Genomic DNA, 23300 nt, shown 5'->3' on the forward strand with positions numbered 1-23300 from the left:
AGATGCTAAGTGGCTGCCTACTGGGACTTAGCGAACTGTATTCCTATTGTTGGAAGTACGTATTCCATTTAAAACCAGATACGTGAGTTACAGCTGCCCCCAAAATATAACCCAAATCTCTGGCCACGGGCCTAACGCGGGAGAAGTGACCGAGCTGGGGGCGCTGGGCCTCGAGGGGCGAGCGGGCGGCGGTGGCTGAGGTCACCCGGGGCAGCACAGTGCCCAGCGAGGCCCTTGCTCACAAGCTCGTGCGGCAGGGCGGGGGCGCGTCCCCAAGCTCGCCCCCGGCCAGGCCAGGCGGGCCCCCGGGTCCCTCGGGCCGGACTGCGGCCGCGCGCCCGGCCGTCGGGTCTGCGGGCCGGTGCGTGGGCCCGGCCGTCGGGCCGCCGCGGGCGGGGCGGGGCGGGGTGGGGCCGCGGGCGGGCGGGCGCCGCGCCTGCCGTTCGCCTCTCGGACTGCAGGTGGGGCTGTGCGGCCGCGCTGCCTCCAGGAAGCCTCACGGGCCTTCGTCGGCCGGGCCGCGGCGCCGGCTCCCAGGATGCAGTGTGGACCGGCCGGGCGCTGACGGCGGCGGCGCGTCTGCGGGCGGAGCGGCGGCAGGCCGGCCACCGAGGAGCGCGGCGGGGAAGGCAGGGCCGGGCCGGCGCCGCCTGCGGAGAGCACCGAGCGGCCGGGCCTGCGAGGGGCCGCGCGCGGCGGAGGCGGCGGCGGCGGCGACTTCCTCCGGGCCGGGCCGGACAGCGCAGGGCCATGGCCGAGGCGGCCGCGGCTCCGGTAAGGGCGGCCGGGGTGCGCACGGACGCGCGGCCTCGGGGCCCCGGGCGGCCTGGGCCCAGCACACGGCGCCGCAGGCCCCGGGGAGGGGTTCCGGGGTCCGGGCCGGACCTCCGGGCCTGGGGCTCCGGAGAGGGGAGCGCGGGTCCGCCCGGGCCTACGGCGCCCGCCCGCCGGGCCCCCCACTCCGGGCCGAGCCTGAGCAGCGGCGGAACGGTTGTCCCCGCGCTGAGGGCCGCCACACACCAAGTTCCTGCTGCCCTGCGGGGCTTCCTGCCCCCGCCCCAGCGGCTGTCCCTTCATCTCCGCGCCCCCCACCCGTGGTCCTTTCTCTGCCTAGCGCTCGGCCCGTGCGTTCCCTCCCCCCCCAGCTCCCCCCAGCGGCCTGGTGGCACCTGGGAGGTGTCCGGCTTCGATTCCGCATACACTGAGCGCCCACTGCGTGCCCAGCTCGCTTGGGCCGGCGCGGAAGGGACTTGCTCCCGTGTGTAGAGCCAGGCACTGCACCAAGCCCATCCAGGCATTACTTTGTCCCTGCAACAAACCTGTGGGGTAGGTACCATTATTATCTGTCATACAAAAGAAAACCCTGGGGCCTAGAGAAGTTAACTTGCCCAGAATCACACAGCTGGAAAGTGTAAGAAGACAGTCGCTCTGTGTTCCAGGACCCAGCAGACAGGTACACGGGTAGTAATCTTGCAGAACAGAAAGGCTAGCGCTGGCCTGGCGGTGGGAGCATACTGTGGGCGTGCAGGGGACCCCTGCCCACCCCTTCGGGCCTGATACTCTGCTTCTGTGGTTTGAGCGAGCTTTTACAGTAGGCTAGGATTTCATCAGGCCCGAGCTAGGCCAGGGGAACTTCTCGAGGAGGGAGAAGTACTTGGGCAAAGGCAGAGAGAGACGGGCGTGTTCAGGAATAAAAAGGAGTCCATTAGCCTGGGAAAGATGGTTTTAGTAGGAGCTGCAGAGAGAGTTGGAAGGAGTTTGGTGCCTGGACTTCGTGGGTGGGCCGCCCATCAACTGTTCTCAAGCAGAGAGTTTGGGGGTTATCTAGCCCCAGGTGTTATCTAGCCACTAGTTGGTAAGGAGCTGGGCTTGACTGAGCAGAGCACAGCTGTTACCTCCCACCAAGTAATGTTGAGGCCTTGCATAGGGCTTCCTGGCCCCATCAAAATGGTACAAAAACTGTGGCCTGTTGTTCAAATATTGAGGAGTAATATTTTCTTAATAAAGTGGGAATTTGTGCAGATGCCCTTTTCATGCACCACAAAGACTGTAATAATGCACTTGGAGGGTGAGGAGGGTTTCAGTGGCTGGGGAGCTGGGTGTTGATATGAAAGGAACCTTCTGGAGTAAACTCTTGGAATCTAAACCATGTGACAGGGACCGATGTGAGAGATCGGAGAGGTGAGGGAAGCAACAGTGGCCTTGCAGAGCCCGTGGCTGAGCCTGCTGGAGAGCAAGCCTCATGCCCACATCTAGTTCTTCTCCTCCAGGCAGGGCTCTGCCCATCCAGAACTTCCCGTCCTTTGAGACCCAGCAGTCCTTCCTTCTTCAGGTCCGGCTTCCCGCCAGACAAGCAGAGAACCTCTTAAGCACTATCCTGGACAGGTTTTTTTCTGCCTCTGCTCAAATTCTGTTTGTCTCCACTTTCTGAGGTGTCCTTCCATATTCTAGTTCTCGGTGACTTTCTCTAAATGAGTCCATACTGGTTCCTAGTGGCCACTTCCTTACTTTGCAGATAGTCACCAACCTTCTGTTTGGGAATGATTTTCCAGAATTTAAGTCCCTGACTGTGGAAGGCGCCAGTCTCAGGACCTCTTCCCTGCCCCTGGGGTCCCCGTAGATGGGGTTGAATAGCCCAGCTCCCCACCCAAAGTAAAACATGCCCTTTCTTCATTGTCCCTAACTGCTGGTCATTCGAGACACTGAATGTTTCCAGTGACAGGGGAGCACCGCTTGAGATTGTTGCCGCATGCATAAAAGTGCAGCTTTGTGGCATATGTGTGTCTGCCTCACCAGACTATAGGGTATGTCACTGATCCTAGGCTACAAAAATACCTAAGACTATCACTTTTACCTTGGGAAGGCGGGGAATTGGGAAGGAAAAAGCCAGAATGTTAGCAGGTTTAGGCAGTGTCAAAAAATCTAACTCTTGGCTCTTGGAGATTTGCAGTAATGGTGATTTTAGCTTGTGGGGGAGGGGCAGTTGGGGAAGGGATAAAATCAGATTGTCCTGGGGTAAGGGGAATTGGCCATTACATTTTTATGCTTATTAAAAGGGGGCATGAGATGCTTTATAAAGAAAAAAAAGAAAGAAATTGAGCAATACTCTTGTTTGTGCAGTTTCAGTGAACCAGCTGTTTTTTTTGCTAGGTCATCACCAGTAGACAGTTCCTGTGTAATCATGACGGGAGGTGCAGGCTGGGCTCTAGGAAATCTGCAGTTTGCCATTTCTCCACTAAAACGCCCCAGCAATGCCAAGTCACTGCCATGTGGCCAAACTGCACTGAGCGCCTGCCATGTGTCAAGCGCTGTGCTGTGACGAGATGCAGTACGGCCTTCAGGGAGCCCTCAGTGTGAGGGCCTGTGGGAAATTACTGTGTAGAGTGATCAGCACCAGGGTAGGGGTCTGCACTGTGCGCTGCAGAGGCCTGGAGGACGTAGGCCAGACCTAAGACGCCCTAAGGAGGTGATTGCCAAGTTGAGATCTGGCATGTGGTACACGATAGCCCCACTTTCCACATATAGGGGCTCCCCACTCCCAGCCCAGCTCCCCCATGCCTAGGAGAGATAGGCTCAAAGGAACACACTGGGTAGAATGAATGATGTGGGCTTCTCTTTCTTATTTCTGAAAGATTTCTCCGTGGACAATGGCAGCTACGATTCAGGCCATGGAGAGGAAGATTGAATCGCAGGCTGCCCGCTTGCTTTCTCTAGAAGGTCGAACTGGGATGGCTGAGAAGAAGCTGGCCGACTGCGAGAAGACGGCCGTGGAGTTCGGGAACCAGCTGGAGGGCAAGTGGGCCGTGCTGGGGACCCTACTGCAGGAGTACGGGCTGCTGCAGAGGCGGCTGGAGAACGTGGAGAACCTGCTGCGCAACAGAAACTTCTGGATCCTGCGGCTGCCCCCAGGAAGCAAGGGGGAGGTCCCCAAGGTAGCCCCCGGGCACCCTGGGCTGGGGGAGTCCAAGGGGCTGTACCTGTGAGCGTGTGGGTGAGTGTGTGCCACACTTGTGGTTCCAGGTGCCCGTGACCTTTGATGATGTGGCCGTGTATTTCTCCGAGCAGGAGTGGGGCAAGCTGGAGGACTGGCAGAAGGAGCTCTACAAGCACGTGATGAGGGGCAACTACGAGACGCTGGTCTCCCTGGGTAAGGCCTGGCACTCATTTCTCTGTTAAGTGGGACTTTTTTTTAAGCCCTCAATCTCTTCTCGTAGTTGTTTTTGTGTCAGCTATATACAAATCACTAGAAACATTGATCTTGCAAGGAGTTACCACCTCCTGCGAAAGATGAGCCCTGGGCAGTGGAGTCCGGAGCTCCCTTCTCCCTGGAGGTTGCGGGTCACGGAATGCCCCTCTCCTAACCAGGCCTGGAGTGTGGAGCTTTCTGTTCTTGCTGAGACTTGGAGCGGAGAAGGCTCCTACTGCTCCTGTGCCTAGTAAATAATCAACCCCACATTTAAGAAAGACTTTTTCTTTTAGCCTTCTCTTGCAGAGATGTGTGGCCTTCATAGTGACATGCCTCGGGGTCAGTAGAGAACACGGCAGACCATGCTTCTTGTAGCAAACCGTAGCAAACCATTTCTTCGTGCCCTAAAGCTTTGCTTGCCCCAGACCCTGGGGCTACTGCTGCTCTCCTCATTTATACTTCCCAGGAAAGGTCTGGACTCTAATTCCTCCTGGGCTGGTTTCCTCTTCCTGATGGTTTCTCTGTGACCCCAGAGCTGCGGGTAATAAGGCTGAGGATGGGAGCAGGTGCAGACTGATGTTAAGAACTGTCCTGATTCTTACTATGTACCTCTATACCAAAGTTTCTTAACCCTGGCACCCCGGACATTTTGGACCAGAAGACTGCGGTGGGGGCTGTCCTGTGCGTTGTAGGGTGTTCAGCAGCATCCCTGGCCTCCACCCACCAGGTGCCAGTAGCACCTTTCCCCCAGCCCTGGTCACGACAGTCAAAATTGTCTCCAGAGTTTGCCAGATGTTCCCTGGGGAGCAAAATTGCCTATGGTTGGGAGCCACTGCTCTATGTCAGTTGAGAAATCTAGTTTCTAGACCATTCTTGGTTTTCCAGGCTGACTGTTCCCAGCCTGACTGGACATGACTAAAGCTAACCTTTCTGTCCTTCCTCAGACTATGCCATCTCCAAGCCCGAGGTCCTCTCCCAGATTGAACAAGGGAAGGAGCCGTGCAGCTGGCGTCGCACTGGCCCCAAGATCCCAGATGTTCCTGTGGACCCAAGTCCAGGTGAGGGGCTGGGAGAAGGCCAGGGAGCCGGCAGGTGATCAGTTGGAAACAGAGAAGTAAGGGCCAGGGAGGGTGTGATCTTTCCAGAGAGAGCCAAGGAGAAACATCAACCTTAAATGTCTTAAATCTAAGTGTTTTATAGTTGAGTTATAACCTCTAACCTATTCAGCTAATACTCTAGAAACTGACAGAGGGAAAGAGGCAGCAAACCCAGTCTTTTAGGAAAGAGAGAACCAGCGGCACAGAATTAGGGGCAGAGGGAGGAGGATGCTGAGAGGGCAGGGAGGAGAACTGTTGACTCTTGAACAGGATGGGGTTGGGGCACCGGCCCCCTATGCAGGCGAAAATCCACATATAACTTTTGACTCCCCCAAAATTTAACTCCTAATAGCCTGCTGTTGACAAGAAGCCTTACCAATAACATAGTCTATTAACACATATTTTGTTTGTATGTTCTATGTGTTATGTACTATATTCTTACAATAAAGTAAACTAGAGAGAAGAAAAATGTCATTAAGAAAATCATAAGGAAGAGAAAACGTGTTTACTATTTATTAAGTGGAAGTGGCTCATAGTAAAGGTCTCCATCCTTATCATCTTCACATTGAGCAGGCTGAGTAACAGAAAGAAGAGGAGGAGTTGGTCTTGCTGTCTCGGGTGGCAGAGGTGGAAAAAAATCCATGTATAAGTGGCCTGCACAGTTCAAAGCCATGTTCAAGGTCAACTGTATATTGAAAGTTGTTCAAGGGAATACTGCATATTGAAAGCAAAATTAATTGATAGATTTGCAAAGAGTCAGGCTTGCCTCCATCCAAGAACCAAATTTCATTTAAATCTATGAGTAGTTGCAGAACATAAACCCATTGGTTAGCCAGATGGTCCAATAGGATTAGAACCACAAATTTATTTAAGGTGAATCTGGATACCAGATACCAGTGTCTCAAGTTTTCCTGGAGCCGGTCAGTACCTTTGAAAGTTAAGGACAGGTGGATGTGTGAGAAAAACCAAATTCATGAAATGAAGACCTTGCTGGGTCGTTTGACCAGGGAGACTCCGTTCTCTGCCAGGCCCGACCCCTGATTCCTGCAAAAGACCTCCCTTGACTGTCTAGCCTGCCTCAGGTTTCCCTTTCGTCCGACACCTAGCTGCTCAGAAGTCTTCCTGTGTGTAACTCGTGTTGGATTAAATGTGTCCTCCATGTGTGTTTCATCTCAATGAGATTTTTCGCTTTACAAGGGCAGAAGCATGTGCAGAGCTGACCACAGGGCCGCATTCATTAATGCATTTGCCAGTTTAGTTCAGCAAATGTATTTTGAGAATCTGGGGGCCGAGGCCAGTGCTGAAAGCTGGAGGATAGAAAGGTGACTGAGAGCAGATGCTGTCTGGATGGAAAGGCGGCTTCCAGCCTCTTAGTGACAGGAGATCCACAGTGGGTGGGTTTTGTTGTGTTTATAACGTGTGTGGAAGCTTCCCTGGCTTCTACACCATCACTAACGAGAGCGCAGAAGAGCTCAGAAATATGCCAGCTGCCGGTGAGACCCCCCAGGACTCAGAAACACGCCGTCCACCTTGAGCCCGTCAGCAGGAATCCTGAGTGACCTTTGTCCTTGTCCTCTCTGATCCAAGAGAGGGATGACTCCCAGCTCGTCCCTCATCCCCATTTTGCTTGGTCCGTGCCCTCGTCAGACCTCAGCTCCCCTTCTCACCTCCTGCAAAGCCCTCCGCTGAGCTTGGCAGGACTCAGCGCCCAGCCAGGCCCGCTAGGTCCTGGGTGTTCCTTCCCCTTCCTGCTCAGGCTGAGCCCTGCCCTGAGCCCCCTGCATGCTGTTGTCCTCTTCCCCATGTCCCCCAAGCCACCAGGCCTGCAAGGCGGGTGTCCTTGCTTCTTGTTATCGCCGCTGTGCTGTTCTCACTCCCTCCTCTCTGGGAATCCACCTGTGGATCTCAGCCCTCTTTCTGCTGCCTTCTGCAGACCTCTGGGCACCTTCCCTCCCGCATCCCTTCCTGCCCTCGCTCTTGGTGATGGCCACTTCCACACACACGGTCCTTTGCCCCCTCCACCCGCCCCCACGGCGGTCCCTGTGACTGGATGACACCCCGTCCACCCTCTCCACTTCCAGCACACCACTCCTGACTGCTGCTGTCCCTCCTGGTGAAATCTGTCTGCCTGTTCTGTGCCTGCACCTGAGCAGCCGTGTGGCTGGAGAAAACCCCACAACCCTCTGGTCTCCTGATGTTCACGACCAGTGGCTTTGGTGGACTCTCTGCCCTGCAGTCACTGCAGCTCCTCAGCCACCTCCCTAGCCCAGGGGTCGGCAAACTATGTCCCAAGGGCCAAACCTAGCCCATCTCTTTCTGTGTGGCCCACAAGCTGAGAATGGTTTTTGTATTTTTTTAAAACTATTTTTCAATTAAAAAGAAGCACACCATACTCACAGCCCTCTCTGCCCCATCTGCCTGCACCTGGGCCCCTCTTCTCTGCACTGGCTCCCGTGACTGCTGAACTGTCCATCCTCCAGTCAAAGGCACCTTCCACCTGGCACTAGATCCCACCCGTGCCGCCTTCTCAAGGACAACCCCAACAATCTTGCCTCAACCCCATCCCCCTCCAGCTACTGCCCTGCTCCTCTGCTCTCCTCTGGCGGATCCCACCCCTCCCTTCCCACTCTCTCCTCCCTTCCCACTCTCTCTCAAACCCCTTCTAGCAAACCCCTTCCTATCTCTGTCACCAGTGACCGTGTGGTGCTAGAAGGTCTGTTTTCTTTCTTGGCCTATTTGTAGCATTTGCCACTGATCACTCTCTCCTCCTAGAGTTACTTTTTTTTTTTTTTTTGAGACAGAGTCTTGCTTTGTTGCCCGGGCTAGAGTGAGTGCCGTGGCGTCAGCCTAGCTCACAGCAACCTCAAACTCCTGGGCTTAAGCGATCCTACTGCCTCAGCCTCCCGAGTAGCTGGGACTACAGGCATGAGCCACCATGCCCGGCTAATTTTTTCTATATATTTAGTTGTCCAGATAATTTATTTCTATTTTTAGTAGAGACGGGGTCTCGCTCAGGCTGGTCTCGAACTCCTGACCTCGAGCGATCCACCTGCCTCTGCCTCCCAGAGGGCTAGGATTACAGGCGTGAGCTACCGCGCCTGGCCACTTTTTTTTTTTTTAAGAGATGGATTCTCTCTCTGTTGCTGCGGCTGGAGTGCAGTGGTGTGATCGTAGCTTATTGCAACCTCGAACCCCTGGGCTCAAGGGATCCTACCTTAGCCTCCCGAGTAGCTGGAACCACAGGAATGGGCCACCATACCTGGCTAATATTTTTAATTTTTTTTTTTTTGTAGGGACAGGGGTCTCGCTATGTTGCTCAGGCTGGTCTTGAACTCTTGGCCTTAAGTGATCCTCCTGTCTCAGCCTCCCAAAGTGCTGGCATTACAGGCATGAGCCACTGTGCACAGCTGAGTCACATCTTTTGACCCTCCTGGTTTTCCTCCTCCCCACTCCACCACTCTTTCTTTGCTGGTTCCTGTTGGTCTTGGAGGCTTCTCAGAATTGGAGTCCCTCAGCTCACACCTTCCCCTTCCTGGGTGCCTGACTCTCACCATCCCATGGGGTCATAGGGCTGTACTTAACCATCTAGGGAAGTGCTCCTCCAGCCTGGGCCTCTACCCCAATTCCACACCCCCAGCCGCCTGGCCAACGTCTCCGTTTGCTTGTCCACAAATATCTCGTGCTGAACACACCCAAAGCCTGCTCCTCCTCTTCCCTTCAAAGCCTGTTCCTCCCATATTCTCTCAACCTCCCTCCATCCTTCCAGATGCAGACCCCAAACCCAGGAGTGCTCTGTCACCCTCTCCTTCACATCCACATCCACCCATCAGAAATCCAGCCAGCCCTCCCTCCCGGATCTGCCCAGAGTCCGTCCATGTGTGCTCAGATTATTGCCAGTCCCTCTGCTCCCGCCCTGCTCCCCTGTCTGCTGGACCCAACAGAGTTCTCCCTTTAGGACCCGAGTCTGGCTCTCCCCATGATCCACACAACCAGCTTGCCTCCTCCTGTTTCTCCCTTTCTCTGCTGCGGCTACACCGTCTCAGTGCTGTTCCCGCAGCCCTGTCCCAGAGCCTTTGCGATGCCGTCTGCCGAGCACTCCTCAGAGAGGTCCCTGATGGTGCCTCCTGCAGGCCTTTTCCCTAAACAGGACTCCCCCGTCACTCTATGTAAGGGCAGCCCTTCCCCACCCAGGATTGCCAGGCTCTGTCTCCTGCTCTGGTTTGTTCCATGTCAGACAGCATCGTCTGTCACGTGTATTTCATACTTACAGAGTCACCGGCCCCTCCCCACTAGAATGCAGATTTCAAAAGGACAAAAACTTTTATCTGTTTTGTTCATATGATCATTCCAGGCACCTAGAATATTGCTTAGCACAGAGTAGGAATTCAATAAATATTTGTTGTTAAGTGTATGCCGTGCTCATAATTTAAAACCCATGTATGTGCAGCATGTGTGAGTGAAATAGTATATTTTTGATACCATTTAAATCCCTTTTTAGGTCTCCTGGTCCCATTCTTCCCTGGGGTAACCACTTGTGCTGAATTTTGTGTTTATCCTTTCCATCCATGTTTTAAAACATCTGTGCACATATGTAGCGGTAAACAATATATAATACAGTTTTTTGTGTTTTGAAAAATTACATAGATGTCATTATGTTTATCACTCATTATTCTGTATTTCAGATTCATCCATGTTGATACATACAGCTCAAGTTCATGTATTTTAACAGATGCTTAAGCAACTGTAGTTTATTCCCATTCCTCCACTGATTTGCACTTAAGCTATATCTAATTTTTTACTATCATAAGTGATACTGCAGTGAACATTCTTGGACATGTCTCTCTGTACCCAGAAGGGGATGTTTCCCCAGGGAATAGACCCAGAGGCCTCACTGTGTCATAGGCTGGTCTTCACCTCTGTCGTTTCCGTATTGCTGTCTCCTTGGCTACACCAGTTGACACCACTACCAGCAGTTACGAAGTTCCTGTTTTCTTATATCTTATACCAGTTTCCATCATTAAATGTTTGCAGCCTGATGGAGATGGCATCTTGTTTTAATTTGTATTTCCCCAACTGTTAGTGAAGTTGAGCATCCTTTTCATGCTTATTTGGTTTCATCTCCTGTGAGTTGTCTTCTGTTTTTCTAATAAAGTTGTTTTTCATTTTCTTATTGATTCAGGACTTTTCTGTATATATTCTAGATACTAATCCTTTGTCTATTTGCATTACAAACATCTTCACCCAGTCTGTGGCAGCTCTTTTAACTTTGTAGTTCTTGGATAAAAATTTTCATCGTTGGCAGAATCAAGCCTAGCAGTCTTTTCCTTTATGATCTGGCGCTTTTTCTGTAGTAAGATATCCTTGTCTACCTCACTTGAGGTCAAAAAGATATTCTCCTATATTTCTTATAAAACTCTTAAAGTCTTGCTTATCAAATTTGCCTTTGATCCATCTAGAATTAATATCTGTGTAGGTTACAAGGGAGAGTTTAACATTTCCCCCGCAAGGACGTCTGATTTTTCAACAAAATTTGCTGACTATTTTGTCTTTTCTTTGCCGGTTTGTAACGGGAGTCTCTCATGCCCGGGTTTCCATGTGTGCGCGAGGCTGCCCCTGGGCTCCTCGCCCGTCCACTGGTCCCCTGGTTTCTGCGCCAGGACCGCTCGCGTTCAGCTTCATAATGAGCCTGGGTATCTGGTAGACCACCCTTCTCTGCTTGTTCTTCAGAAACTTTCTTCAATGTTCTTGGACCTTTGTTCTTCCACATGAATTTCAGAATCTTTATCATGTTCTCAAGGAAATCCTGCTGGATGTTTGATTGGAATTGCGTTTACTTTATAATTTAATTTCTGGAAAATTGCCCTCATCACAACATGGAGCCTTTCTATCTATGGGAAGACTTGTTTATTGAGGCAATTCTGTGTGCTCTGATAAGGTTTTACAGTTTTCTCCTGACAGTTGTTTTTATTGTAAATGGGATTTTTACAATTAATTACATGTTTTAAGTAGTCATTACAGGGCTACAGGTATGCTGTTGACTTTAGTGAAAGAAAAATTTTACTCTCCTGTTAGGTCTAATGATTTGTCTCTTTAGATTCTCTTGGGTTTTTTAATCTATACATTATACTCTCTATAAACAACACAAAAGTTATCTCTTTTAAAATTTTTATATTATAGCTTTATTTTTCTTGTTTAGTAGGTTGGCTAGGACAATGTCAAATAGTAGCAGTGATGGTTGGCATCCTTGTCTATGGACAAGATAAACTTCTAAAATTTCATCCTAAGTACAGTTTTTGCCACAGGCTTTTTGAAGCACTCTCCATTTAAAGACGTTTCCTTCTACTCTGGCTAGCCAAAAGTTTTGATCGTGAACAAGTGTTGTATTGTATTGAATGCTGTCTTTTTTTTTTTCCTTTTTTAGTATTGTATTTTGTTTCTTTTAAAACATTGTTACTGTGTATTATACATGACAATAAGCAAAATACGTACAGGATAAAATTCATGCAAAGTTTAGATAATGACAGTAAACACCCGTCTTCCAATACCCATCGTAGGAGATAGATCACAGCCTGAGCCTGCCAGGACTCCTGTCCCTCCCCGATCACATCACTTCCTTCCTTTCACAGATGAACAGAAAACTCAGAAACAGAGGTAATCAGTCCCTTGCATTTTTTTACATTTTTATGCCCTATGTATACATTCCTAAATAACAATGTTTAATTTTACCTGTTTTTGAACTTTTTATGAATGAAATATACTGCATATATTCTTCTTAAACCTGCTTTTCTCATTTGATATGGCTTTTGAAACTCATCCACATTGAAGTAGTGTAGCTGTAGTTCATTCATTTTCCTGATTTCCACCACTTTGTAGTTTTCTATTTTATGACTGTAACACTATTTATGCCTTCTGTTGGTGGGTATTTGTGTTGTTTTTAATTTTTCTTGTTTTTAGGAACAGTGCTATTGTAGAAATTCTTATGCATGTGTAAAAGTTCCTCTAGGTGTAGACCTGGGAGTGGAACTGCTGGGTCATAGGAAAGAGGCATATTCAGCCTTTCCAGGTAATGTCAGGTGGGGACACCAGTTCCCTTCCCCGCCAGCAGGGAGGGCCTGGGGGTTCTTGTCGCACCTCATCACCAGCCCTGGAAATGCCGTTTTCATTTCTCCCCATCTGGTGGGAGTGAAGTGGTTTAAAATTTGTGGTTTAAAACTTGCATTTTCCTATTAATGAGATTGAGCACTATATTCTGTATTTATGGGCCATATGTCTTTCCTTTTCTGTGAAATGCCTATTTATGGCTTATGTTCATTTTTCTTTTAAGTTGTTTTTCTTTTCCTTATTGGTTTGTCAGCCATTCTTTACATATTCTGAATATTCATCTTTTTTTTTTTACCATAGACTGTAATCCAGTATGATGAATATTAATCTTTTTGTCAGTTATGTGTATTGCTGTCATCTCTATTTATGGTATATTTTAAAGAACAGGTGTTTTTCATTGTAACATACTTGCATTTACTAATCTTTTCCTTTATGATTTGTCCTTTTTGTGTCTTAAACAATTAAGAAATTTTTACCTTCCTTAAAATCATAATATATCATCTCATATTTCCTACTAATAGTTTCTAAATTTCGTCTTTCAAGTTCAAGTTCTTAATCCATTGGGAATGGACTTTTGTGGTGATACGAAGTAGAGACCCTGGTTCTTTGTCACTAGTACCCCGGCTCTTCTTTCCCTTTGTGTTTCAGTTAAACTTTCGAATTGCCTTAGCAAGTTCCATGAAAAAGCCCGTGGAAGTCATGGTTGGAATCGCATTCAATCTGTCAGACATTTCCTAGAGAATGGGCATGTTTACTATATTAACTCATATTATCTGTGAATACCGTAAGTCCCCCCATGAGGCTTGTCTATAATGTCTCAATGAAGTTTTATAATTTTCTTCCAAAAAGATCTTGCAGATTTTTGAAAATATAATCCTGGGTTCCTTGTATTTTTGTAAATCATGATTGTCTGTTGTATCTTTTTCTAACTTGGATTTTCTATTTGCTGCTGATACATGTTGGGGGCTACGGGGCAAGGAAGCCTGTGAAGGCTTTTCGTCCTATGGCAGGAGCTCCTTCCAATCTCCCTCTCTGCCCTGTGTGCACCCACCGCTGCTTGAGGGAAGGCACCTGCCTCACTGGAGAGTTTGGGAGCGAGAGCTGGACCAGCACAGTCTCGGGCAGCTGGCTGCCTCCAGGGAGCAGGTGGGGTCTGCTGTCTGCTCTTTCTGCCCTGGTCCAGCGGGTAACGTTCTGATTTTAGGGTGTTGCTCACAGATAAAAGCTACTTCCTAAATTATCAGTAATAGAAATCAATTAGCCTCACCTGCCTTCCTCTTTTGTTTTATTTCTCTGTTAAGATCCATGGCAGGGAAGAAAAAGGGTAATTGATCGGCTCCCTCGAAATCCTAATAGGATATAAAAATGAAGTTGTCTTTCATTTATTGATATTTCTATCTAGGAATCTTGCTAAAATTCTCACTAATGCTAATAACTTTTCTAATAATTTTCTAATGATTCTCAGATTTTCTGAAAAGTTAATCATATCATCTATAAGTAATAAGAATTTTTTGGTTGTTTTTTTTTTTTTCAAATCTTTATGGCTTATTTTTCTCTTGTTTTATTGTGCTGGCTGAGAACTCCCAGAAAAATCCTTAAATAGAAGTGATGATAACAGGTATCCTATTGGTTCATGAATTTAAAGAGAATGCTTTTTGACTTTTCACATTAAGTATAATATTTGCTAAAGGTTTTGTTTACAGATACCCTTTATCATGCTAAAGAAGTTTCCTATATTTCTGGTTGCCTAGGTGTTTTTAGTAGGCATGACTGTTTAATTTTATGCAATTTTTTGATATCTATTGAGGTGATTATATGGTTTTTCTCCTTAACCTGCCAATATGGTAAATTGTTATTTTCTAATGAAAATTTATTTCTAATGAAAATTGTTATTTTCTAATTTAGTCATAATCCTTTATGTACATTGCTGGATTTTGTATCCTAATTATTTTGTTTAGGATTTCTGAGTCTTTGTCATGAGTTAGATGATGGGCCTGCAATTTTCCTTTCTCAGACTGTCTTTGTCTGGTTTCAGTATTCAAGATAGATGTGTGCCCTCTGTTTTTATTTGTTCAGAGAGTTTGTGTAATGCTGGGATTATCTATTCTTTGAATGTTTAGTAGAAAACACTAGGGGGCCACCTGGGCCTCAAGTTTTCTTTGTAGGGGAGATTTTGACTACTGATTTATTTTAGTTCTAGGACTATTCAGGTTTTCTATTCCTTCTTTAGTCAGTCTTGGCAAGTTGAAATTTTTCTAGGAATCTGTCTGTTTCCCTATGGTTTTCAGATTACTTGGAATAACATTCATAAGATCTTCCTTATCTTTTTAGTCTCTGCTGCACTGATCATTGTGTCCCGTTTTCATTCTTGAGACTGGTTATCGTTCTGTCTCCTGTTCTTACTCTTGCTAGAGATGAATTGGTTTAATAGTCACTTCAAAGAACCAACTTTTGGCTCATTGAATTCTTTGTTTGCTCTTTTATTACATTCTTACATTTATTATTTATTTCCTTCTGCTTTTTAAAGGGTTTTGTTGTTGATGTTATTGTAGCCTACACATTTTGATAGATATTTTCATTAACAATGGGTTCCAAATATCTTTTCATTTTCATTGTGATTTTGCCTTAGACCCTTGGATTATTTAGAAAGAAATACATGTATTTAAAATTTATTCCATGTGGAGAGTTATTGATTTCTAACCTAATTGTGTTATAGTTAGAAAACGCAGCATGTAAATTAATCTTTTAAAATTTGCTGATATTTGTGTTATGACTTAGAAAGTGTTCATTTTTCCTTAATGTTCTGTGTAGCTTAAAAAGCACATGTTCTCCTTGTATTTGGATTCTGCCTCTGTACCTTTGGTCAGGTTTGTTAATAGTGTTGTTCAAATTTTCTACAGCCTTTAGTTGGCCGGAATTGTCAATACAGAGAGAGAGATGTCAAAATCTCCCACTGTGAAAGTGAATTTATCCATTTCTCTCTGGAGTTTTACCAGTTTTGATTTATTATTTTGAAGCTATATTATAAACTTAAATATTTAGAATTATTTTATCTTCCTGCTCAGCTTACTAGTGTATAGTAATCCTTTTTTATTTTTTATTTGTAAAGTTTATTTTATCTGACATGGCACAGCTACATCATTTTTTAAACATTGTTAATTCTGGCTTAGTATATTATTCATTCTTTTACGTTGCTTTCTGCATCCTTCTGTTTTAGGTGTGTCCTTTGTAAATAGCACATGGCTGGGGTTTTTGTTTGTTTTTAGTCTGATAATCTTTACCTTTTAAGTTTCTAAAACAGTAGCCACTAGCCACATGAAGCTACTGAGAACTTGAAATGTTCTGTAAGGATAAAATACATACCACATTTCAAAAACTGTGTACAAAAAAAAACGATTTGTGTACAAAAGATGCGTGAATAAAAAGTGATAATAAATCATCTTATACTGATAATATGTTGAAATAACATTTTGGATATATTGGGTTAAATAAAATATACTGTTAAAATTTATTTCACCCGTTCTTATTCTTTCAAAGTAGCTACTAGAACACTTAAAATTTAGATATGTGATTCACATTGTTTATCCCCTTAGACAGCACTATTGATCATGGTTCCTAATTTATTTGGGTTCTTTCCTACCATCTTAAATTGTAGTATTGATCTTTAGTCCTGCCTTTTCTGTATTTTTTCCCCACCCCTCCTTCAGGAATTATTCATTTGGGTTTTTTTCCTTTTCAAACTATTGTTATTTTTAATTAGTTTGAAAGTTATACATCCTGTTTCTATTTTTTTAGAGAAGACTTTAAAACTTTTTTTCTTCCTTTAGAAGTTGTTTTTTGTGCGTTTGATGGTAACGAGCTCTCAGTTTGTGTTTGTATATGAGTTTATATGTGTCTTAAAATATCTTTATTCCATCCCTATACAGTGCACCTTCTCTATCTGTGGGTTTCTTATTCATGGATTCAGCCAACTGCTGATTGAAAACATTTGAGGAGAAAAAAGTGTGTGTGCTAAACATGTAGAGACTTTTTTCTTGTAATTATTCCCTGAACAATGCTATCTACATATTAATAGACTTTACATTGCATTAGGTATTATAAGTAATCTAGGGATGATTTAAAGTATATGGGAGAATATACGTAGATTATATGCAAATACTACACTAATTTATATGAGGGACTTGAGCATTGTGGACTTTGGTATCCACAGGGAGTCCCAGAACCAATTACCCATGGATACCGAGGAACAACTTTACTGGAAAGACATAATTCTAGTTTGATTGTTATTTTCTCTTAGTGTTTTTTTCTAGCTTCTGTTGCTATTGAGGAGTCAGCCATCAGTTTAATTATTATTCTTTTTTTGAGACAGGGTCTCGCCCTGTTGCCCTGGCTAGAGTGCCAGGTGGCGTCATTATAGCTCACTGCAACCTCAAACTTCTGGGCTCAGGTAATCCTCCTGCCTCTCAGCCTCCTGAGTAGCTGGGAAGTGCACCACCATGCCCAGCTAATTTTTTCTATTTTTTTAGTAGAGACGGGGTCTCATTCTTGCTTAGGCTGGTCTCCAACTCCTGACCTCAAGCAGTCCTCCGCCTCAGCCTCCCAGAGTACTAGGATTATAGGCGTGAGCCACTGTGCCCCGCCTAATCATTGGGGATACTCTGCCTTTTTTCTCTGTCTGCTTTAGGTCTCTTTCTTTGGTGATCTGCAGATTTACAACAGTGTATCTAGGTGTGGATTTCTTTCTCTTTATCCTGCTTCAGTCATTGATATGTTTCACCAACTTGGGAAAATTGGTAGTATTCTCTGTTTGAATATTGCCTTGTCCCCTTTCTGTCTGCCCTTTTATTCTGGAACTTTTTCATGTTAGCCTTTATAACTTTGAGCCCCTCTTTATATCTTTATATTTTCAGCTCGATCTCTGTGCTGCTGAGGTTGGAATAATTTCTGATCTGTCTTCTAGTTAGTGTACCATTCTCTATTCAATCATCTCCATTCTGTTGTTTAACCTATAGATTGGATTTTTAAATATCAATTATTTTATCTCTACATTCTAAAGTTACATGTGATTCTTTTTCAAAATTTGATTGGTCTGTTTTGATAGTCTCATTTCCCGTACTTTTATTCCTCCCTTTTATTTCTCTAAATATATTAACGTTTGTATTCTCTATATGGTATTTCCAGTATCCAAAGTCTGCAGGTCCATTCACCAGCCCATGCTTTCTACTGAGTTTGTCTGAGATGGCTGGTTTTCTTACTCAGGTGGTGACGTGTCATTGTGAGCTCATTAATTATTTGAAAGCTGTGTTTAAAATGCTTTCCTCCTGAGAATGTGTGTGTTTGCCTCTGCTGGTCATCTGGTGCCAGTGCAGACCCAGGGCCACTACTTTTACCTGGAGGTTTTCGGGCCTCAGTGGCGCTGTGAGGGCTGGCACCAGACACCTTCGAGTGCTGGCCCGTGGGTGTCAGCTTCCAGGGGAGGTTCTTCTGCCCCCTCAGGCAGAACAGGCAGTCTGCTTCTGTGGGGCAGGTTTTGGCTTTGATTTTTATTGTAAGTGTAGTCCACTGGGAGTGTTGCCCTTTGGGGTCCCAGGTTTAAGTGTGTGTGGTGGGGGCGGAAGGTTGCCTCCCACCCTGCCTGACGCCAGGCTTTTCACACTCTTCTGCCCTAAATGTGCACAGTCCATTCAAACCCAGGCATCAGGAGATCAGGAGATGTCCTCCACTGTAGATGTGGGCTTTCTTACAGTTTCTGGCCTCTGTTTGTTTTCCTTGCTTTATTTGCAGGTCATCCATGCTTAAAATATTTTTTATTTCTATACTTCACACTCAGCATTTTTAGATGTTCCACACCGAGAGGAATTTCTCTGTTTCTCTGCACATCTAGCCAGCAGTATGCCAGAAATAGAAGAGTTGAATGCTGGTTTTATATCTGTTAAGATGATTACATTGTTTTTGCCATTAATCAGGTAACTTTGTGAGTTATAATACCGTATTTCCTAGTGTTATCCTTGAGTTCTCAGTATAAACCCAACTTGTTCATAATATATTATCTCTTTCTTTTTTTGCAGATACATTGCTGGGCTTGATTTGCAATTCTTTCATTTAGAATCTTTGCATATCTGTTCATGAATGAGATTATTTTATAAATTTTTCATATACTCTAGTTTGTGTAATCAAAATTGTACTAGCCTCATAAAATGGGATGATAGATATTTGCTCTCAGCATTTTGAAGTTATTCCATTATCTTCTGCTGAAGGAAATCTACTTTCAGTCTGAATGTCATTCTTTTCTCTTTGGTATCTTTTAAGATTTTTCTCTTTGTCTTTGCTGTTGTTCCATCTCACATGAATGTTGTCAAGGTTGGTTTGTTTATTTTTTTATTTTTATTTCCTATTTAGAATTCCTATAAGAATTGATATGCTCCTTGAAACTATGGGGTCATAATGTCTTCAGTTTTGGAAAAATTCGCTGCCATTATTTCTTTACCTCTTGCCATTTACTCATTTCTCTATTCTCTCCTTCTAGGACTTCTACCAGCACATCTTAGAACTTTTCATTCTATCCTCCATGTCTCTTAACTTTTGCATAGTTTTCCTTTCTTTATCTTTCAGTGCTGTACTCTGGGTTATTTCCCCAGATCCATTTTCCAAGTCACTGATCTTCTCTTCAGCTGTGTCCAGTCTATTGTTAAGCCGTCCATTGAGTTTTTCATTTCCACAATTGTTTTTGTCATTTCCAGAATATCTATTTAGTTCTTTCTCAAATCTGACTTCTAAAAAATAATTTTCTGTTCTTGCCTTAGAGATTCTGTTCCTTCATTTATTTCTTTGATGATTTTAGACATACTTGTGTTACTGTGTCATTCAGCCTGTCCTTTTTTTCTGTAGTTCTTGAGAGTGAAATCTGCCATGACTCTCATGCCCATTTGGCTCCAATTCTGGTTTGGAAGTTTTAGGGTTTTTTCTGGTTTTAGTTTGTAAGGGAGCCCCTTGTGGCCTGTATTGTGGGGGTGCGCCTCTGGGGCAGATTTGCATTTGCCTGAGTTGGGGCCTCCTGAGTTGCCATGGCTCTCAGCTGCTTTTTCTGTGAATTTCTCAGCTTAGGGTCTCTGCCCCTTGTGGGTGGTTTGAATTCTGTGTGGAGATGTGACTCTGATTTTTTTGTGGGTTACTTTCTCACACATAGCCCTGGACAAGTAGGTGGCTTCCCCATAGCTCCCTCGGGTGGATGGGGTTTTCCTACTCCCGATCTCACAGGCTGGACACGGCCTGTGGCTCCTGGCTTCATGCAGGCCACTCGGCCCCGCTCTCGGCCTCACATAGACATGAAAGCCCAGCCCCTAAGGCCTGTATCCCATTCCAGCAACTCTCTTGGCCACTTGCCTTCCACCATAACTCTTAACTGGACTGGTGCTTTCTCTTCAGTTCTCATATCTGGAGTCTTTCATTTGAACTCACTTAAATACATGTGGGAGAATAAGGTTTTGGAGGGATTTGGGGTTAAATTTTATGTGGCATTTTTGTGTTTCAGGTGAGGGCAGGACATCCCCAGAGCAGCCCAGTCTCCCTGCGTACCAGTGGCCTAGCCCTGATAATGCCCTTGTTTATCCCCCCTCCCCCATCACCCTTTCCTACCCTGCCATGTACCCAATGCCATGTGACCCCACACTGGGCGCAGAGGCCCTGTTTGCTATTGCCTTCCCTTCCCACCAGGCTCCTTTGCTGTTTGTTGGAAACTTATGAGACCCCTGTGTCCATTTCCTAGGGCGAGGGGCCATGATGCTGTGCTCACACACTCTCCCTTTCCTAGGCTCGGGAGCCCCGGTCCCTGCCCCTGACCTCTTAATGCAGATCAAGCAGGAGAGTGAGCTCCAGCTCCAGGAGCAGCAGGCCCTGGGCGTGGAGGCATGGGCAGCCGGGCAGCCAGATATTGGGGAAGAGCCCTGGGGCCTCAGCCAGCTGGACTCCGGAGCAGGAGACATCTCCACGGACACTACCTCTGGTGAGTGGCTGAGATGGGATCAGACACAGGAACGAGTTTTCCCTATGGGCAGAGATGGGGAGAGCTCCAGGAGGATATGGGGTGCTGTGGGCTCTCAAAACTTCTGGTCTGACTAATTTAGAAGTTTTCCCCACCTTGAGGCTTGGGCTGTGCCAAGGGACACCTTGCAGCCCCAAGGTCAGTGATGCTGTTCCTGGGCTTTTCTCTGGCCCAGGTGCCAGTGGCCCCCTTTGTCAACCACATGGCTGCTCTTTGTGCCCCCGGCAGTGGGCATTGAAGTCCCACTGGTTGCCTCGTATTCAGGAGAGGCTACACAAGATGAGTTGGTGAGGCCTGAGCTTCCCGGTGCTTCAGAGAAGGGGCAAAAGACACTGGGTTCAGAGAGGCTGAGTCCTTATCATCACTCAGAAAAGTCCCTGATGGGGATCTCAGGGTTTCGCCTGCTCCCCTCACCCACAGTTTGCTTCTGCGTCTGCCCCCTTGCCCCCACTTCCTCCACTAACCCTCCAGCTCCACTCTCTCCTCCTTGCAGGCGTCCATTCCAACTTCTCAACCACCATCCCGCCCACCTCCTGGCAGGCGGATCTCCCTCCCCACCATCCTTCCTCAGCATGCTCGGACGGGACCCTGAAGCTCAACACCGCAGCCTCCACGGAAGGTACAGGGGTGCAGAGAGGGGACGGGAAAGGCCCGTGCCTGCCTGGGGAATACCTCAGCCCAGGTGCCCCATTTTCACTGGCAAACTGCCCTGACCTTCCAGCCAACGGGCACTAGAGTGTCTGTGATCTTACAGCTCCTCATCCATCCTGTTCTTTATCTGCTTCGCAAGTCTTAGGTTGGAACAGCCTTTCTTGAGGATGTCCTTGTTGCAGACAGTTCCTTTTTCACACAGTGTTAACCAGTCTAGTCTGCTACGCTGATGTCTTGAAGGATATACCTGCTCCCCAGACTCAAGGACCCATGGCCTCTCTAGCATGGAAGAAAACAAAACTGAACCAGAACCACTTCTTAGATGTTGGTACTTCCAGAGACAGGTGTCTGAATGCCAAAATTCAGAACAACTACCACATTTATCTGTTAGTTTTCTGTTCACTTAGTTTTGAAGGCCAGTCATCTGTTACCTTAAGTAATTTCTGTCATTTTAGCCCCCCCAAAATTGTGCTAAGATCCCTGCTATCAATAAGCCAAGATAGCACATCCCACAGCTGGTGTGTGGCAGAGCCGGGGCAGTCCCAGTCCAGCTAACCCCAAGCCCCGGCTTTGCACCTTGATCACAATGCCACCAGTGGTCAGAATTCCCTTCCTAGGATACATTCATGGCCTTAACAGCCAAAGTAAAAGTGAACTTGGGGAGCAGGTGTGATGGGTGCTTTTCCTGTGATGAAGGTGTCAGAACACCAGCAGGGGGATGCTCTGCTGAGCTGCCAGGGGCCCAGGGTTGGGGGGGATGTTAAGGGGCCTAAGCAGCTGCGGAGCGGCCAGATGAGAGTATCAGATTCATAGCTCTCTGGGCACATGAGAAACAGAATGATCTCTGTCTTTCTGCCTTTCTCAGCAGATGTAAAAATTGTGATAAAAACAGAAGTCCAGGAAGAGGAGGTGGTGGCCACACCCGTGCATCCTACTGACCTAGAGGCTCATGGGACCCTGTTTGGACCAGGCCAAGCCACACGGTTTTTCCCTAGTCCTGTCCAGGAGGGCGCCTGGGAGAGCCAGGGCAGTTCCTTCCCCAGCCAGGACCCTGTGCTGGGGCTGCGAGAGCCTGCCCGGCCTGAGAGGGACATGGGTGAGCTCAGCCCTGCCGTGGCCCAGGAGGAGACCCCTCCCGGGGAGTGGCTCTTCGGCGGGGTCCGGTGGGGCTGGAATTTTCGGTGTAAACCGCCAGTGGGCCTGAACCCAAGGACTGGGCCTGAGGGGCTCCCCTACTCCTCCCCAGACAACGGCGAGGCTGTTCTGGACCCCAGCCAGGCCGCGAGGCCCTTCAACGATCCCTGTAAATACCCTGGCCGGACCAAAGGCTTTGGCCACAAGCCAGGGCTGAAGAAGCACCCAGCAGCGCCCTCAGGGGGCCGGCCCTTCACCTGCGCCACGTGCGGGAAGAGCTTCCAGCTGCAGGTCAGCCTGAGCGCGCACCAGCGCAGCTGCGGGCTGCCAGATGGCGCGGGCCCCGGGACAGGGACAGGGACAGCGGGTGGCAGCGCGCGGGACAGCAGCGCCCTGCGGTGCGGGGAGTGCGGCCGCTGCTTCACACGCCCCGCGCACCTCATCCGCCACCGCATGCTGCACACGGGGGAGCGGCCCTTCCCCTGCACCGAGTGCGAGAAGCGCTTCACCGAGCGCTCCAAGCTCATCGACCACTACCGAACGCACACGGGCGTGCGGCCCTTCACCTGCACCGTGTGCGGCAAGAGCTTCATCCGCAAGGACCACCTCCGCAAGCACCAGCGCAACCACGCGGCGGGGGCCAAGGCGCCGGCCCGCGGCCAGCCGCTGCCGCCGCTGCCTGCCGGGCCCCCGGACCCGTTCAAGAGCCCGGCCTCCAAAGGACCCTTGGCCTCCACAGACCTCGTGACCGACTGGACTTGTGGTCTCAGTGTGCTGGGACCCACTGATGGCGGGGACCTGTGAGCGCCGTAGCCCCGCAGCCACACGTGTAAAAAGCCCCGTTTGCAGACAGCAGGGTGGCCTCGGGAGCTCCCAGGCGGAAACGGAGACTGGGGAACCAAATTTCCAAGTTGCTGAACTGATCACTGGAAAAAGAGAAACTATCAAACAATGCAGCTTCCACCTCCAAACAAAGTAGAATTCTCTGATTGTGAAATACAAGCACCGTAGAATTTTAAGTAATTTAATTGCAAACCTGTTTTTTTTTTCTTTCTTGAGGAAAAAGCTGGAAAGTAGTAGTAGTGCCAGT

At 47.6% G+C, this 23300-nt stretch overlaps 1 protein-coding gene across 5 annotated transcripts; it reads left to right on the top strand.

Moving 5' to 3' along the window:
- The first annotated feature begins 506 nt into the window (after nt 1-506).
- ZNF746 (zinc finger protein 746) lies at nt 507-23233 on the top strand. 5 transcript variants are annotated; one of them, XM_045565084.1, is made up of 7 exons: nt 507-774; nt 3633-3932; nt 4021-4147; nt 5131-5244; nt 20195-20386; nt 20919-21044; nt 21942-23233. In XM_045565084.1, exons 1-7 carry the CDS (start codon nt 751-753, stop codon nt 23012-23014), a joined length of 1956 nt encoding a protein of 651 aa, XP_045421040.1. In that variant the 5' UTR covers nt 507-750; the 3' UTR covers nt 23015-23233. The 5 variants fall into 5 exon arrangements, with proteins under 5 accessions (XP_045421040.1, XP_045421043.1, XP_045421041.1 ...); XM_045565087.1 differs by having other exon boundaries at nt 542-774; nt 4066-4147; XM_045565085.1 differs by having other exon boundaries at nt 619-774; nt 21945-23233.
- Nucleotides 23234-23300: the final 67 nt, after the last annotated feature.

This window comes from Lemur catta, chromosome 11 (assembly GCF_020740605.2).
Source record: "Lemur catta isolate mLemCat1 chromosome 11, mLemCat1.pri, whole genome shotgun sequence".
Classification (NCBI taxonomy): domain Eukaryota; kingdom Metazoa; phylum Chordata; class Mammalia; order Primates; family Lemuridae; genus Lemur; species Lemur catta.

Excerpts from the sequence above, each read along its gene's own strand:
- ZNF746 (XM_045565084.1), top strand. The coding sequence starts at position 751 with ATGGCCGAGGCGGCCGCGGCTCCG. Across the intron at positions 20,387-20,918 it reads CTCCACGGACACTACCTCTG|GCGTCCATTCCAACTTCTCA; the intron begins GTGAGTGGCTGA and ends TCCTCCTTGCAG. Across the intron at positions 21,045-21,941 it reads CACCGCAGCCTCCACGGAAG|CAGATGTAAAAATTGTGATA; the intron begins GTACAGGGGTGC and ends TGCCTTTCTCAG.